At 43.1% G+C, this 17992-nt stretch overlaps 1 protein-coding gene across 1 annotated transcript in view; it reads right to left on the reverse strand.

The window, feature by feature from the left end:
* PIEZO2 (piezo type mechanosensitive ion channel component 2) overlaps positions 1-13102 on the reverse strand; it is a 318339-nt gene extending 305237 nt beyond the window's left edge. Inside the window, exon 1 of the mRNA XM_067290714.1 lies at positions 12915-13102. Coding sequence (XP_067146815.1) covers positions 12915-12978 — 64 coding nt within the window. The 5' untranslated portion in view covers positions 12979-13102. The remainder of the gene's footprint in view (positions 1-12914) is intronic.
* Between the last annotated feature and the right edge of the window lie 4890 nt (positions 13103-17992).

Raw genomic sequence — 17992 nt, forward strand, 5'->3', positions numbered from 1 at the left:
GGTTTGGTTAGGTGGGGGGGGGTTAAAAGAATAAAAATGATAATTTTAAGTCATCCTACTTTGTTTCTTACACTTAAGCATTGTGAAAAATTTTTGGACCAGATCTGTCTTGGGGAATTCAATATTAGCTACAGGGTTGTACCAACAGCAATGTAGCCAACAGATCAAGGGAACAGATTATTCCCCTTTCCTCACATTCATTAAACCACATCTGGAGTATGCATCCAGTTTTGGGTCTCCCAGTGCAAGAAATACATTGATAAACTTGAACGAGTCCAGCGGAGGGCACCAAGGCGGCCAGGGCTGGAGCCCAGTGAGGAACGGCTGAGGGATGGGGCTTACTCAGCCTGGAGACAAGACAGCTTTGGGACACCTACAGCAGCTCCCGAGCGCCTACGGGGAGGTCATCGAGAAGATGGAGACAGACTCCTTATTGAGGAACATACGGGAGAAAGAGATACGATGACCAAAAATTGAAGTCGGGAGGCTACAACAATAAGGGCGGAAAAAATTTCGTCATGAAGACTATTAAGCACTGGAACAGGCTGCCCAGAGAGGCTGTGGTCCTCCACTCTTGAAGATTTCCAAAAACCGCCCAGCAGGACAAAGCCAGGGAGGCTTTTGAGGAACCTGGTCCAAATTCAGTGTTGACCCTGCTGTGAGCAGAAGGTTGGACTACAGCCCTCCTGAGGTCCCTTCCAGCCTGAAAGGCCATGCAGTGCTATGAACAGGGGAACACAAGGGTGACCAGACCTGTCCCATAATCACCCAGAAACCTTGCAGGGGAGTGACCAATCTCACCTGCTTCAAAAGAATATGTGAGAATCCTACAATGAGTAATTATGGAATTACTTGCAACCCCTCCCCTCCTCAGAAGAGATACTCATTTACACCTTGAACAATAAAAATTCTTAATCGATAGCTTTAAAATGTTAGAAGCAATTTTCAACACAGCTATAAAGCCCATTTCAGTGACTTAGCTATCGCATCCATTAGAAAAAAGAAGTGACATTCTTGTTTCAGTGTACTTTGACAATGACTAACAGGCATTAATTATGCAAGCAGGATACTTTGACAGTGAGCTTTTTTTTCTTCTTGTTCCTTTTTTATTTCCAGTTTGCAAAACTGTGTATTGTTGGAACAATCCTGTATTTAACACTGCTACATTTCCATTTCAAGGACAACAGGAAAAGGGCTTCCTCCAGATGGAAGAAGCAAATGGAAATCCCTAAATACAGTAACAGTGGCCTGGGGAGGCAGGAAATAAGCTGCTATCCTGCTGTAATTCCAGAGATTCACATTGCTGCATCCTCTGGGGCACACCGTTGACCATCTGGAAGTTCCTGCCATTCCCTTACTACTTACTACAACATTTGTGCATTACTTCTTTTCTGCATTTTAATGGGGATTTTTATATAGGAAGATATAAACGGTTAGATGATTAGGCCAACCCTCATCTCTAACCCCTGAAAACGGCGCATTGTCTTACACTCCACAGTATCTCTACATCATACAATAAAAATGTAGAAATCGGGAGTGGCTTATTCAGGCCACCAGAAGTTGATAGTTAACTGATATACAGTTACTGTACCTCAGAGCAATTTTTGTTTAAATTTGCAGTGGTATGATAAATTGCAAGGATCTGTTCAAACACACACAAAAGAGTATGTTTACCTTTGCTTTCAGCGAATTAACAGGAAGCATATTTGTAGAGGTCTTTGAGCAACCGAGAGGCTGTGTTTGCAGACACTGATGAGAAGTTGTGAGAAGCAGTTTTTGATGTTTATGTATGGTATGTATTGAGCATGAAGATTGAGTTTGTTGATTCCATTCAATGAGAACAAATGGCTGACAGGTTAACCACTGTAGAAGGGTATTTTAAGATATGTTACATCACTAAAATTCTATATATCTATATACACAGCACTTCTTGTTTTATATTTTGTGTCTAAGTAGACACATGGCTTAATCTATCACACTTCAGCTCAAGACAATAAAGAAATTGGCACTTTGATATTCTACACCAGAGCTATGCATTTTCAGAACAAATTTTTAAAAATTGCAAGAATTCACTAAGTTCATGCACTACTAATGGAAACACTGATAGAATTTTAACTACAGGTTTCATACTGATAGTAAAATAACGATAATAAACTCCTGACCTGTTTAACTAGTTTCTGTGAAAAATCAAGTACATTTCATCTGATATAAAAGATGGTACATTATAAAATTAGGATGTAGATAAAAAGGAAAGCCTTCAAATATCACAACAGTGAGTGGTCTAAAACACAGTTTATGCAGAGTTTTCCCAAATGGAGAGGACACAGAGAGCAGAAGAGGATGTCCCACAACTGCCGACAGCAGGGACAAAACCAATCGGCTATACTGAAGGCCTGCAAGGAGGAACACTACCTAAAGTTAACACATATTATTACTGTTTTGCCTTCAAAAAAAGATTTACCAAAGACTGTCAAAGAAAGACCTCTTGCCATCGTAGCCTCTTCTCTTGATTCCCAACCATGTCATTCCCTAACAGGATTCTTATTTCAAGATCAAACAAATCAAAAAATTGAAGAGAACTAGGTGAGGAAAGTTGTGCTGGGTCAAGGAAGTGTAATACAGGATCAGTTTTCCTGAGTTTCAAATTCCTCCATGACAAAGGAACAAAGATCCCAACAAAGATCAAAGGCCCTGACCACCATACCATATGGTAAGAAGAGCATGAGCATGAAAGCAAGAAAGCCAAGGACAGAAGATGTCACATTAGGCAAGGAGTAGAAGTTTGTCTATTACACAGGTAAAGCACAAAGAGTTCCTCTAATCAGCAAATGTACAAAAATGATTAATAAAACCTCTTTTAAAACCATCGGAGAGGGTTTTGTTCTGTTCTGTTAGAAGAAGAGTCTTGATCAGACTGAAAAAGAAAACAACCAACAAGGTCAGAGAAAAATGTGGCATCAAAGCCTATATACAGATTAGTAAGAAGAAATGTGGTGGAAGGAATGAATTCTGGAGATAAAGGTTTTCCAGTTAAAACATTTTCACAAAGAAACAAGTGGATGCAGTACCACACCAGTTTCTTGCTTAATTATACAGTGAAATGATGGAAGATAGTGCTAAGCTTGATTATAACTTCAGCAGGAACTTTAAGTTTTTAAGAAAAGAGTAATGGCAATTCATCCAAAGCATTTTTTTAAAAAAGCTGTTTATTGATTTCCTTTCAATTTAGAGAAAATAAACCGTAGAAATGTTATTTATTATTTACATAGCACTATACTGTAAATATACATGGCCAACATTTAGCTAACAAAAGTGACATGGGCCATGCTTCACAGACCTTTGTTTTCTAAAATAAACAGTAGCTTGAAAGTGTTAAATGTCTAGAGAAGAAAATGAGGAGGAAGATTCAAAAAGATCATGCAGCTTCTCTGGCTGGTGGCACATGTATCACAGGGTAACAGGGTTTCTTTGATCCATAGCATTACAGCCTGAAGAAAGCTATTTTATAATCTAGCACACAGAAAAGGTGTACCTATTTCTCTATGAATTTCTACACTGAAACATACAATTATTGCTAATAGAAAACTTTGACGTTATCAATGACTCATGCAAAAAAAAAGTAGAATGTAAATCTAATTCCATGTTTGCCACTGAAAATATGTGCCCTTTGAAAGATGCTCTGCAATACACATGCCCAGAAAGTAATCTGGTCTCTCACAAAGTTTCAAAAGGTTAAAATAGGTAGTTTCTTTTAGGCTGTCATCTTGTATAAGTGGATGGAAGTATGTATCTGTGTCAAAAAATGAAGTGTTACCAGGAAATATAATAGGACTTTTTTTATATTCTATTCTATATTTAATTCTATTCTATCTATAATTCCATTCTAATCTTAATTCTATTCTAATCTATCTTTAATTCTGTTCAATTTTTTAATTCTCATAGAAGTAGGCTAACAAAATGGCAACATGAGCTAATACTTATTTCTGGCTGTAAATTTTCTACATCAGTCAGGATTTATGGAAGACAAATTGCCCTCACTAGCTTTTAGCTTATCAGCCAATCTATTCTCAGTGACAGCAAACCTACTTCTCTGAAAGGTTTTGTAAAAAGCAAAAAACAAAAACAAAACAAAAAACAAAAAAATAGGTGAAGCTGAACTTGCATGCTACAGACATTTTCCAGTATACGATCATGTATTAAAATGAAATTCAGAGTAAACGTCATTGTATTGCCTGCTAGAGGCGAGCAAGTGATTTGCTAGACAAGTCAATCAACAATATCAGTAATAATCAATCATTGCAATCAGTGTTACTTTCTACAGCCAGAGATTACTAATTTGGAGAAAGACTTGCTTTTGGGTTACAACGGAAGCACACTATCAAACACGTTTCACTGATTATTCCTTTCTGAGCCTTTGCAATCTCATTCTGCTTTTAACAAAAGCTACACCAAAGTTTAAGGCTAAACTTACACTTGCATTGTGGAATACATCACTGCTAGCAAGAGGAGTTCAGCGTTCCTCAAATTACCCACAAACTAGTTTCCCTAATAGTATGTGTTACTACCAAACAACATAGAGCAAACAGTTTACTGACTGGTACCAGCATGACAAGTGAACAGAAAGCAATTGTTTAGCATCTTTTGATCCATGTAGCCTTTGTCCATCTCTCAACACAGTGGCAAATATCCTTAATCTGCTAAGGAAATAATTTTTTGTCTCCTATGCAACATCTGAACCAGGGGCAGAATTTGACCCTCACTCTAATACCACCTAAATACTTCAGTTTTAAATTATGGGTCTGTCAAACTACATGCAACGAATTAGTGTCTTGGAAACAGTAGACACAGTATGTAATGTCTGCAATCCTGTGTTTTATAATATTTTGCCAAAAAAGGAGTGATTACTGTATCACACACAAACACACAGACTCACTTCTTCAAGTTTTACTTCATTTCCAAAATAACTTCCAAACTGAAGATTATATGAATGAGCTCAGACAAGAAGTGTTATATTGTGTTCTCTCATCATTCAAAATGTAAAAGAAAAGTGTTTTGAAACTGCTCACTTATGGGGGGAGAAAAGTTTAGCATAATCCTCATCTCTTTCTCTTCAAAACTGGACAACTGATAGGAAAGCCAGAGTTGTTAATTTCTAGTTAATCTTAATGGTTGATTTTATGCCTTGCAAATGTTATTCTAAAATGTTAGAGTAAATAGAACACTAGACTGTTATTGGTTTAAGTGATTATACATACTTTTTCCCATCCAAAGGATTATTTACTGAGGCAACAAATTGAAAATGAATTAAAGAGTACTCCTTTTTATTCACAGTGGAGTTCACCCATGGAATTCATTGCTACAGGATATTATCAAAACTAACATCGCAGCTCCAAATTAAAGAAAAAAAGAAATTAAAATACAAAATAGCAACCTTAATGTGGCATTTGGGTTTTACTTCTGCCTACTCAAGATAGGAAATGGACAGGTAAGACACTCAAGAGAAAAAAAAGCACATTAATTCAACCACATCCTGAACATAATGCATCACTTTTAACAAATGCACCAAAAATAGGAGATATTATAGAATTTGACTTGTTCACTTTTTTTTTTTAATATTCAAAATCTTAAATTGGTTCATCTGACAAAATAACTCCCTGGTTATACTGGTTCCTCTCAGATGACTCTGTCACTTGTACTGCTGCCAGCACCACCTCCACTTTCCCTGAAAACCTCTTCCCTGCCCGCTGCCAGCTTCTGACCTGCTCAGCTTCAGAGATCTGATAGGGCAACAGTACAAAGTCCTATGCCCACTAGAAAAATCATGCTACAGAAAACTGTTCTACCCTGGAAAACAAATCTGGATTGGTTTATTTACAAATATTGACCAATCTCCTGCATCATCAAAAAAAGAAAAACTAAAAAACCTTAGCAAATCATGCTTACAATATCTTTAGAAATGCCTAAACGTATAGGCTTATACCATCTACTCGACTGCACAGACTTTTTCCTCTAATTAGCACTGCTGACATCATTCTTCAGGATAGAAAGCAAACAACTTGTTTCTGAGATTGCTGCAGTCCAACAGGAGAAATTAATTACTCATATTATGCATGTGAAAGGTTATCTTCCAATTAAGATACTTCAGCTTTACAAGGGCTGCTGTTGCAGTGGGAGGAGGAGGGAAGAGAGAGAGACTGAAGTGCAAACATCCAGCCGTTTTATATGCAAGTGAAAAAAGATTTTATTGTTAGGAAGGAGTGAATCATTCAAAGTCCCTTTCAGAAAGGATCCAATTAACTGATACTCTCTTGCAAGAGTACTTTTAGCAGTGCCAGCCATGCTGAAGCTGGTCTGCTTTTGCCAGCGTTCATGACTCCCCTGCCCCTGCAAACGTCCTGGTAAAGCTGCACCGTGATACCGTTGTGGTGATTTGGTGGTTAAGACTATTGTACGCTACCCCCCACCTTGCTGCCTTACAATTTGTGTGTCTGAGGTTTTTGGACTTTTAGCAAATTACCTGAAATGGAACAGCATAGAAACTACACATACCAGTGCATTAATGGTACCATTCTCTCCCTTGACCTCCATCAAAATAATAATAATAATAATAATAATAATAATAATAGTTATACATTCCTAAAACACAAAGTTCTGTCATTCCATTCCATGTTTTGACTACTCTGATACAAAAACTAGAATATGGCTCAGTTTTGCACCTGTAGTTTAAACAACAGCGAGGGGGAATTCTACACGCAAGATGATTTGCAGCTGAAACCTGTGAGCTCGTGCCCTACACACACAGGACTGAAGGGGTTTCCGATTCCGATGGTCACCAGGCAACTCGTCCACTTTCTCCAAGCAGCCTTCTGCAGTCAGCTGCCCCCCACTGATTTCCATGTCCACATTCACTATCCGTGGAGCAAGTTGCCTACCTGGCAAACCCTAAGCCTGTCAAATAATTTGCAGGTTCTGTTTCACCTTATTTCACCCATTAAGTGGATGCAAACTGCTGGATGGAAGAGTTAAGCCAAATAAGTCTGGCTGGTGCAAACTTAAGGACAGATGTTATGATCCCATTTTTTGTGGGATTTATCTAGTTTCCCAGCCTGCTTGCCAGAGGGCAGCAGTTGCAGCCTGCCTCAGACAGCTATTACAGAAGAGATGGCACACTGTGCTCTGCAGGTGACTGCTGCCTCCTGGCTCTCCCCAAAACACTTGTTTGGATTTTAATTGACCTAAAACGGAAGCCACACAGATTTGAATCACATTTGCTTTTTGTGCACAAAAAAATCTAAGGTTATGTGCCTTTGGAGGCACAGCCTTCGCAGGCTTGTGCCTGGGAAGTGTTTTTCCTGCAAGGTTGTACATGTACCTTCTTCTAGCCACCTTTCATGGGCTCCCATTGAACTAAGAAAACAGCAAAACTTCTTTTAATAAAAGAAGCCTGATAAGTTTCCTTCCCCTCTCCACAGTTCAGAAATTTATCAGCCATTTTAGGCTCTCTCGTGCAAACTGGCATCTAAGCTTTTCAGTTTTTTTTTTTTTTTTTAGCATGCTACCCATTAAGGGGTTCCTAGATTTTTTTGTTGATGTGACTAACATTTTTATGAGTGCTCTGGGACAACAACCAAGTTTTAAAATGTAACAGGAAGTTATGTGAATCTCTCTCATACTGTTCCCTACCATTCCTCTCAGCACATCATAGCAAATATTCCCCAGTGCCACTATAATGACAAAAAAAAAAAAAAAAAGTTTGGTCTTTCTTTCCCCCTTTTTAAGAAACTGGCCAGTTTTAAAGCGTAACAAGCAGCACTATCACTAACAATGTAAAGTTCACTTCAGCTTTGAAAATATGTCATCATTTTTTAATATGTAGGTATATGCACATACCCATAAGAATATATACTCTCACATATAACGTCACTGCTCAAATCACACTTTAGTCCGAACAGTACTGCATCACCATTTGCTTTGCCATCACCCTGACTTAACAACACCTGTAAAGACCAGTATATAAAAATCAGTCATCTGAAAACTCAACACAACTTCATACTGTACCATTGACTTTAAATATACTGCTCCAGTGAAATTAAGCACCCCAAAAAAATAAATAAATAAATAAATAAATCAAGGCATGGCACAGTTCACTGTCTCCAGACCTGCCTTAGTTTTATAGAGTTGTCCAACTCATTCTATAGGAAATGTGGACAGTAATAAAGCGTCAAAACATACAGAGAGGGATTGTATTTGGAACACAATTACAATATAATTGTAATTACAAATAATTTTAACAGTATTTCAGTACCTGCTAATGAAGCAATACAGGTATTTCCCCTCCAAAGTTTTCATCTGCACTGTTAATTGGGGGCCAAAAGTCAAAGATCACCCAAGCATGTTGGAATCTACTTTTTCATTCAAAGGTCAAACAAGTACCTCCGTCCAGCTTGCCACACTCCTGGGGCACTTCCAACAACTAAATATACATGTTTTTGAAAATATTGCACATGCTTTTAAAAATATTATCCATAACACATTCTTTATATGCTGAAAAGATGATCATTCTGATTCATTCAATATCATTCCGATGAATCACAGTCACTGAAAGGAGAAATAAAAGTGATTCCCACTATCTACCAGGTGTTCAAAGATTTGGCTTGAAAAAGCAAATACAATTTTCCAGCAAGTATCTGATGTGTACCCTAAGTATTCAAAGAGTACTCTTTGAAGTATTTTCTTCTTATTTGTTGCCATTTACAGAACACTAATACCTCTGCCTCCCCCCTCAAAAAAACCCAACTCTCTAGAAGCTCCCATAATTCCTACTTCATCTTGGCCAAAATTCCAGAGTTCAGAAAAGCAAGTAGATTTCTGTGCAACTTCTGCGGTGTAACTGGGCCGGGCAACTAGCTTATCGGAGCTGAGCTGCTGATAACACGTGATCTAGCAACAAAAGTCTAAAACCAGAGAAAGCTGTTCTCTCTAAGCATTTTCTTTCCAGCACCCCATTTGAAAATAATATTTTCCTTAAAACAAAACTAATGAATCGTGTGTGAAGTAAAACAATTGGAAGTAGACAAATTAAAAATTGTTATCAAGTGATGTAAACCACAACTTTGTGGTTCAAGTCTTTATAGACCAAGGAAAGCACTTAGCAAAAGAGAGTTCTGATGTCTTCCTTCAGAGAGAGAGAAATCATGTTTTGCGTATTTCAGGTTAACAAAAAGAGTAACAAAAAACCAACAGGTTTATGCCAAGGATGAAGCTTAAAAAAAAAACACAAAAAAATACAAAAACTTTCCCAGCACTGGCACCAAAATCTATTCTCCCCCCCTTTTGTTGATTTTTCAACACTGCACTACTACTAACTGTACTGTTCTCACTAAAAAATAAAATAAAAAATAAAAAATCCAACAGCGTCTGTCTTATTACAGAGCACAGTATTTTCAAGGAAGTTTCACATTACTATGAGCTTTCCTTTAAGCTTGGATTTGCATCAGACTGAACATAAGATTTTATTCTCAGAATAACATGATGGTAGATTAACTTTGAAGCCATAAGTAAGGCTGCAACAAAATTTTCATTCTCCAAAATCTTTCATTTTATACATGTTAAATTTCCCATCTTCAGCAGGCACTTAAGACACAATTCTCAAGCTTAAACGAATATATCTAGGCTTACTGGCACAAGATGACACTCTTCAGTATGACAGACCTGATCCCAAAACATTAATTCAATTAATTGTATTTTGCAAATTACATAATATGAATCAGTGCTTGGAAAGCATTCGCATTTCATATCAGCAGAGGTAAATAGAATTAGAATTTGTTTACTTTAAAAATAAAGTATTTAAAGTATTAAGTATTACTTTGAGGTCATTAAAAACTTTTAAAGTATTTAAAGAATCACCTTTCAGCTTAGCAGCTGTATTAATTTTAAAGTTTGTCACGGCTGCCATTCCCTTCCACACACCTTTTCAGTGCTCTGCAACCTAGCTACTCTCTACTCTGAGAAAAAGAAGGGCAAATAAATTATACCATGATAAGAAACTACAGTAATCTATCATTTTCCATCATATACACAAAGATTCAGAACAAAAAGCACAACTGTGTATTTCCACCTTTTTTGCAGTTATATGCAGTTACTGTCCAGACAGGGGTAGGAGGCAAAGAGTCATTTTGTGCAATGAGTCATTGCGCTAGCTTTTCAGCTCCAGATGTATATAATTTCACCTGAAGTCATACCAATAAGCAACACTTTCATATATGGACTCTAAACATCTTTTTTTCTGGAAGCCACCAAACACTTCCTTGCTGCATGGAAAGGAGGACAGCATGGGCTCAAGGATAACTCAGGTGCAGACATCTAAGAAATGTGGAGACATGAACCTCAGCTGAACTAAGTTTCACCCTCATGAGCACTCAACTTACATTTTTTAAAGAAAGAAAAACACATACAGACAGAGAAAATCAAGGCAACAAAAAGCTGATTGCTCATTCACATATTCCTCTCAGATCCAACTGAACAAGATTACTAGCTCCAAACCCACGAAACCCTGCAGGATTTAACCAGTGGGATTTTTTTTATTCATGTTCAAGAAGAGAAGTCCCTAGTTCAGGTTTTATATTTTGATTAATCTGTATATGAATGAGATTAATGACTATTAGCAATTTATGACAACATCAGTTCTCATCTGTGGGGGTACTACTACAGTGCAAAAGTACCTCTGTGTTACTAAACGTCAGGACAGCAAAACAACTAGATCTGAATTTGTTTTGACTCATGAAGTTTGGCAAGAAGAGCAATGTGAGTGAGCATTTGACAGAATAATAATGCCATTACTTAACACCACAGCCAGATACTATGTTCTTAGATCAGCTGTCCCGCACACAAATTCCACCTGAATACAACTTATTTTCTAGGACCCTTCCTTCGCATAGCTTTCTTGCAAATCTGTCTTCATTCATAATCCAACCATCTTTAAGATTAGAGAAAATCTGAAAGTACTCAACCGGTTTAAAATACGGGGTTTCATACGTCCCACCCTGCATCGCCAGACCTTGCGGCAAGCCAGCCATGAGCACCGTTTTGCTCCACGGGTCACCCAAAGCCCGGCCCGCTGCCTCGCAGCCTGCCCAGCGCTGGGACTGCATCACTTGTCACTTGGCCCTTCCTCCACGTGTCCTGCCCACGCACTGCCAACGGGCAAACTAATGGCATTGACACGCTGTTGAGCCCCCAGATGGACGTCCTGATGGATGACCTCGAAGCACAGTGGAGGCTGGGCCCCTCGCCTGCTGCGAGCGGCGGCAGTAACGGCAGTGGCGGTGGCCTCCCAGTCTGGGGGCCGGGCACCTGCCGTGGCCCAGGGCTGCGCTTCGGAAAGGGCAAAAAACAGGAACAAGCGTGGGTGGCTGGCTGAGGAACAGCCTCCAATTTGCTCTTCACACCAGCCGCGCTAACGGTGCCCGGTACGCTGCCTAAAATGAAGCCGCACAGACCCAAGCAGGGCAAAAAAGTACATTTTCACATCACTCGATAAAAACAAAAGGGGCTACACGCTGTGAGGCAACGGGGAGCAACCAGCTCCCCGTGCACCTCTGAGCTGGCACGGAGGGGCCCTGTGGCCTCCTTCATCCCAGTGGGCCCTGGGGAGCCCGTGGCATGGAAGGAGGAGAAGGAAGAGCAGGAAGAGCAGGACGCTGGGGGCAAGTGCTTCCCCGGGGCCCAGAGCTGCCGGGGAGGAGGAGGCAGAGCCCCCCAGGCGGTGGCCAGGAAAACGCGCAGAAAATGTGTTTTGGGGGGCGGCGGGTGCAGCGGGGCTCGAGGGGGCGGGCAGGGGTCGGTGCCCCCGGGGGGAGGGGGAAACGGGCTCCCCCGGTGCGCTGCCGCGAAGGGGCTCGCGGCGGGTCCCGGCCGGTCGCGGGGACCCCAAAGCGGGGGACGGGGGCGGGCAGGAGCCGGTCCCGCGGCCGTGCAGGGCAGCGACGGCGCCGCCCGCGGAGAGTGCGCGGCGCGGGCCGCCCCGGGGGGGTTTGTCCCGCCGCTGTCCCCGTGCCCCGTTTCCTCGCCTCCTCCCCTGCGAGCCCCGTCCAAATGCGCGCTGCTCCGCAGCCCCGCCGGCTCCGGCGCCAACTTACAGCGGGACCGAGGTGGAGGTTCCCGCGGCATTGCCCCCCGGCAGAGATACCACGGGAATCTCCGGCTTTTTGAAGCGATCTTTTCGTACTAGCGATGCAAAAGTAATCGCTGCTTTATTCAAAGTCTTATTTTCAAATTATACGGGGACGGATGGATTAATATTAATGTATTCACCCACGGCTGGTCACTGCAGTTCTACATCCAAAAATAATTCGTTTTTCTGGATGGCTGCCTGTTAACTAACGCAATTTAGTAAACTGAAATTTCTGAAAGAAAAAAGAAAAAAAAACAGTCCCTCCTTAAAAACTCCGTAAATTAGAGAACTGCTCCTTTTTGAAAGACACTAACTTCTCGCTCTTAAAAAGTACCTACGAAACGATTACTGCACACGTGAAATACAACGCTGGGCAGGAAATCACTTCATCTCCCCCCGCGGCTCGGGCGCAGGGCGGCGGGGGCGCAGGAGCCGCCGGCGGCTTTCCCAGGCGCAGCGGCGCGGCCGGCCGCGGAGACCCGCACGTGCGACGCGCTCAGCGCCAGCCCCTCTGCACCGCCCAGGTGGAGAAACAGCAATGACTACCACTATTTTAGAAAAACGTGAATTAAGGGGTGAGCTGCACGCGTTCAAGTTTGTTGGGAAACAGCGCAGGGCCACGAGCGTACAAGACCGCGGAGTACCGCAAAGCCGGCCGGCCCGCACCGCGGGGGCGGCGGCAGCGCGCAGCCCCGGCGGAGCGCTCCGCGGCCCCGGCGCGCACCCGCGGGCAGTCACGTACCGGCAACCAGGCACACGGGCAGCAGCAGCCGGAAGGTCAGCCCGCACACCACCTCCGTGGCCATCGCGCCGCGGCGCCGGGCGGCCCTCTCGCTGGTCGCCGAGCCGTCCCTCTGCGCGCCGCCGCTTCGCGCCGCGCCGCTCCTAGGGCCGCCCGTGCGCGGAGCCGCCGCCACGGCGGAGCATCGCCCGCCCGCGCCTCGCCTCGCCTCGCCTCGCCTCAGCCGCGCCGCCTCACGCCTCCCGCCGCATCCCCGCGGCGGCGGCCCGTGCCGCTCCGCTCCGCGCCTCGCCGCGCCGCACGCCCGGCCGGGCGCACGCCCGCCCCCTCGGGGCGCCCCCGCCTCCCTGCCCGCCTCCGCGCCCGCCTTTCCCCCGCCCCCCACCGGCAGCGCAGCGCCGCGCGGAGCGAAGCGGCCCCTGCGCGCCTCCTCCCCGCCCCGCGCGCGGGCGCGGACGCCCGCCCCGACGGCGTGGCCCAGGCGGCGGCGCCCCGCGCCCGCCCCTCCGCGCCGCCCCGCGCCGCCCCGGTGAAATGCCGCGGGCCCGGCCCGGTCCGGCCCGGCCCGGCCCGCTCCGCCGGCGCCGCCTCCGCCGCCCCCTGGGAACGGGAGCGGGCCGCCCGCCCGCCAACGCCAGCGAGTGCCCCAAAAAGACTTTGGAGGGGTTTACTTGAAACTTAATTTTTTGCTTCCAACTATTTTCTTTACTCGAACCTTTTTTTTTTAACTTGAATTTTTTTTTACTTGAAGTTTTAGGTGGGTTTTTTTTTCACTCGAGGCTTTTGGAGGAGAGCAGTTTTATATAATTTGCTAATTTTCCACCCAAGGTTTTGGCAGTGTGTTTAGGTCCTCGAGAGAATTGTCACCTGGGGAATACACACGCACAGACACACACGCACACACACACACACACACATACACAAAGAATACCGTGGTCACTGGAATGCATTTGACTTTCCTGGAAAGCTTTCTATCCTTTAAAATATGGTGTTGCTTTAAAAATGCTGTGGGTTTAAATGGGCAGTTTTAGGGCTCAGCTGCTGTGTCCCTGTGTGTGCTGAATAAACCTAAAGGTTTGGTTGAAATAGTGATTCTACAAAGTAGAAAGTTTTTAATGGTGTTATTAATGCAGGTGGAAGTCTCTTTAATCTTAGGCAATATATTGCAATTCTTCCCACTTAAATGAGGCAAATTGAGATGGGACATCCCCATCTTGAGGGGCAGCGCTGGAGATAACTCTTTGCTCTCATCTGAGACCTGGACTGGGAGAAAGTGGGAGCAGTGACCCTGTGGTCCTTAACATTCAATTTCTAGTGCTTTTTCCCAATAAAGGACCTCATCCGTCTTGCTTTGAGTCTGAGAAGTTTTATATTTGATCTTGAAGTAATGGGTTTTTGGATCTTACAATTATTTAAGAATCCCTTGCCTTCTTGTGCTTTTTTTTCAAAAGCGGCTTACCATCCTTGTTGCAGAGAAAAGCTTTTGCAAGTGTGAGTGTGACTCAGAGGAAAATAAAAATGATCATAAAAAAGAAACCTTTGTGATTTGGGGGCCCAGGTGAGGTGTGCAGGCATCTGATTTTTGTTTTATGAGTAATGGCAATTACCCACCTAGTGCTAACTGACTTGGATATTAGTATATTTAGAAAGTAAAGAACTCCAGATGTTATATGTATGAAGATGCTCAGGAAAGCTAAGAAAAATCAACTACAGATGCTAATTCAATATGCCTAACTGGCCTATTAAAAGGCTACCTCCTATTTTACCAAACACCAAACCTCCTCTAGAAAGGTACAGTAATTTCCCGCTCTGTTAAGAGCCTCAGTATGGTGTTTAAACTTAACATCTAGCCACAAAAACAGGGACTGAAATAAGGGCTCTTGCAGCAATGTAAATGCGACACCTTAGCAAAGGTGCACAGCCCAGAGAGACAGCTGTGCCCCTGGGCTCTTGGTTATGCCTGGAGCAGTAATTTCAATTAATAAGCCCTGGAGAAGGCTCCTTTGCAGAGGAGGCGATGGGGGGACAGTGAGGCAAGCCCTGCCCCGCTCTTCCTTCCTCGCCCGCGGAGCCAGTCTGGGCCACCCCAGTAGCCCGCTCCCTCCTTTCTCGCCCTCCAGCCAGCCCCGGCTCACCCAGGCTTTTGGACAGGGCACCAAGCCTGGATATTTGATTCTGAATTTTCTGGCTTCGATTTCTCTGCAAAACAAACCAGTCTTTGTGACTATACTTAGGGATCTTGCCTGTAAATGGTAAAATACAAGTATCGATCGAGTGGCGTTTAATCTGCTTGTGAAGCGTCTAATCAGCCCATGTTAAAGTCAGCCCCAGAACTACTTTTAAGACCACAGGATCCATCTCTAGAATGAGCTGCTGAAGAACCTCTTCTCATCAAAGAGGTTGCAAAGCAAACGGTTAATAGGAATGGTTTGTGCGTGTAGGATACATCCATAGCTGAAATATTCTGTGCACTTTGGCAGCATATTTTCACATATTGATTGCTTTTTTAGTCAATCATTCAGATTCAGTAAAGCTAGAATAAAGTATTTATTACTTTTACAGCGCAGTTATCAAATCGTTTGCTTCCTGGAGCACTGATATTATTCTAATGCTTGGAAAATAACTAACTTTCAGTTTTCAATACTAACTGTTCACAAGGTATGGAAGGTGGAGTTATAATGCACATATTGAGTGGCTCATTAACTTGTGTGAAACTGCCAATCTACTGCAGAATCTATGCAGCCGCAGTGCCACCTTTTGGTTAAAAATGTCTTTTGTGCAGTTACAACATTTCTCCTCAACAGCTGCCGGGAATGAACTGTTTACACATAATTTTGCTAGAACAATGAGATACCTCGGTAGTAGAAAGAAGTACAAAACATACATAAAAGCCTTATCATAAACATGTACACCTTATATAGTTCTGCTGTTGCCAGTAACAGTAAATGCATTAACCTGAAAATTGGAGGAGCAAAAGTAGCCAACCCAGAAACAGTAAAGCATAGGACTTTGACTAAAATATGCGAAACAGAATGAGAAACTGAAGTAAGGGGAAAAGTGTGTGTTGAATAAAATACACATAAAGCAATTCCTAATAGAGAACAATGTCTAGAGGATAGCCAGGATTTTATTTAGCCAGTATCAGTTTTGGGAATGACATAATGTGGTGGAGTGCAACTACCCCACCGCCCCTTATCTTGGCCCCAGCTGATCACAAATAACTGACAACACTCAGTGCTGACCAGGAGGAACTAGGCAATACTGGTTGCAACTGGTGAGGCCAGAAACAGGCATGACATCAGTGAAAAGGGTAAATCTCCACACCAAATATCGTATGACCATGAGTCAAACTCCATGGCCATAAGCAGCGCTGCAGCCTAGAGCCCACGGAGCTCTCCTGCACGGCAGCAGGCTGCACAGCCGTGAATCTGCCCTTCAGTTGGGACGCCTCTCAAGGTTACGCTCCTGGAGTTAAGAGAACTTCTGACAAGAAACCCTTGGAGAGGTAAGAAACCGAGACTCGGGCAATAACGAATGTGCAGTAAGATTCACTTGCTATGACTACACTGTATCGCCGTCTTCAATAATCTTGTTTGCAATAAACCCAGAGTTAATACCCTCCTCCCCCCCCCCCAGAACACATAAAAAGCAATTTGAATATAAAGCTGCAGGGCTCCTTCTTCCCTAAGGACATGTGAAAGTGCACTATGGGCCACCAAGTTTTTCCCTTTCCCAGTGGAAATTGCAAGGTTGTGCAGGTCGTACAACGTATGGTGCTGACAGGGGACACTGATCTCACCACCTGCCAGCATTTCTTTCCCTTCCTTTCAACTACGAGGCTCTCAGCCCCCATAAACACGCAGGTAGCACCCACCTTGAGTGAAAACACTGGCAATGCTGAGGCTGAGGAGGCCTTTGCCAGTCCAGGGAAGAAGAATTTGCACAAGAACAAGCTTCAGCCATGAAGAGGTCTGCTCCACCACACCTTGTCCCTTCTTCCTTCCAGCAATAACTCGGGGGAATTTAGGAATAATATTGTCTCTGCTTCATCCAATTTGCAAAATCAGTTGCAGTCAATAGAGTCCAGAGGCCAAGAAAATTATTAGGGAAAAAAAGTTCAACAAGCATTGTGTCCCCAATTCTCTTAGGCAGAACATAATCAATTAGTATTGCAGATTGAAATTAGCTGTGTCTTGCTGATTAACTGTCCAAAATAATACTGTTCAGAGACATAATACAATTGTCCAAACTATCTTATTTGCTTGGCTGTTTTAATCATGAACTCATGGCATCACACTAACATTCATAGACACAGGATAAAATAAGCAAGGGTTTGCGTGTGGTTGTATATATACACGCTCACATAACTAACAAAGTTGGTGAGCTCCATAAGTGAGTACTACACTAGCAGAAGAAGCAAAACTCACCTATACAAAGAAGAGGCACAAGCATTAAGTCCCACTGAGACAGAAAAAGTTACCAAAGTCTTTTCAGGGCAATCACTGCTGTACAAAGCTGTTTTTTAATTGTTGTTCTTACAGTATGAGAGTCCAGCTTTGGGAAGCTTCAGTGAAGGAAATGACATTAACATTTACAGTGATGATTAACTGGTGCATTTTGGCTATTGATCCATGCTCTCTAAGACTACACAAAAGCATCCTGCTCCTCTTATCTATTCTGGAAGTTCTCCTCCTCCTCCTCAAGCATGTAGGCAAGCAGGGCTAACAGCCTGCTGTGACCTGCCAGGAATTGAGTGAGTCCATTTTCAGCTTAGTTCACATCCAGCTCTGACTGAAGCTGTTATTTTTCACTTCCCATGTGAAGTCAGCTGAACTTCAAAATAACATTCAAGTTCAGTTCTGGTTCAAGAAAATTTGAAAGAAAAACAGTTCAAACCGATTTTTGGTTCAGATTCAGGTCAACTCACCAGTACCAGCGGTATTCAGTAACTATTTTATTCTCTTAAATGATGAACTTGTCTTGCCTCACAATAAGGAAATTCATCCCACTCAAATGTGTGCTGAGTGGGCCACCCTTAGAATTACTCAACTGCCCCAGCAGACCAGGACAGTTTCCTA

This window comes from Apteryx mantelli, chromosome 2, assembly GCF_036417845.1.
Source record: "Apteryx mantelli isolate bAptMan1 chromosome 2, bAptMan1.hap1, whole genome shotgun sequence".
Lineage (NCBI taxonomy): Eukaryota > Metazoa > Chordata > Aves > Apterygiformes > Apterygidae > Apteryx > Apteryx mantelli.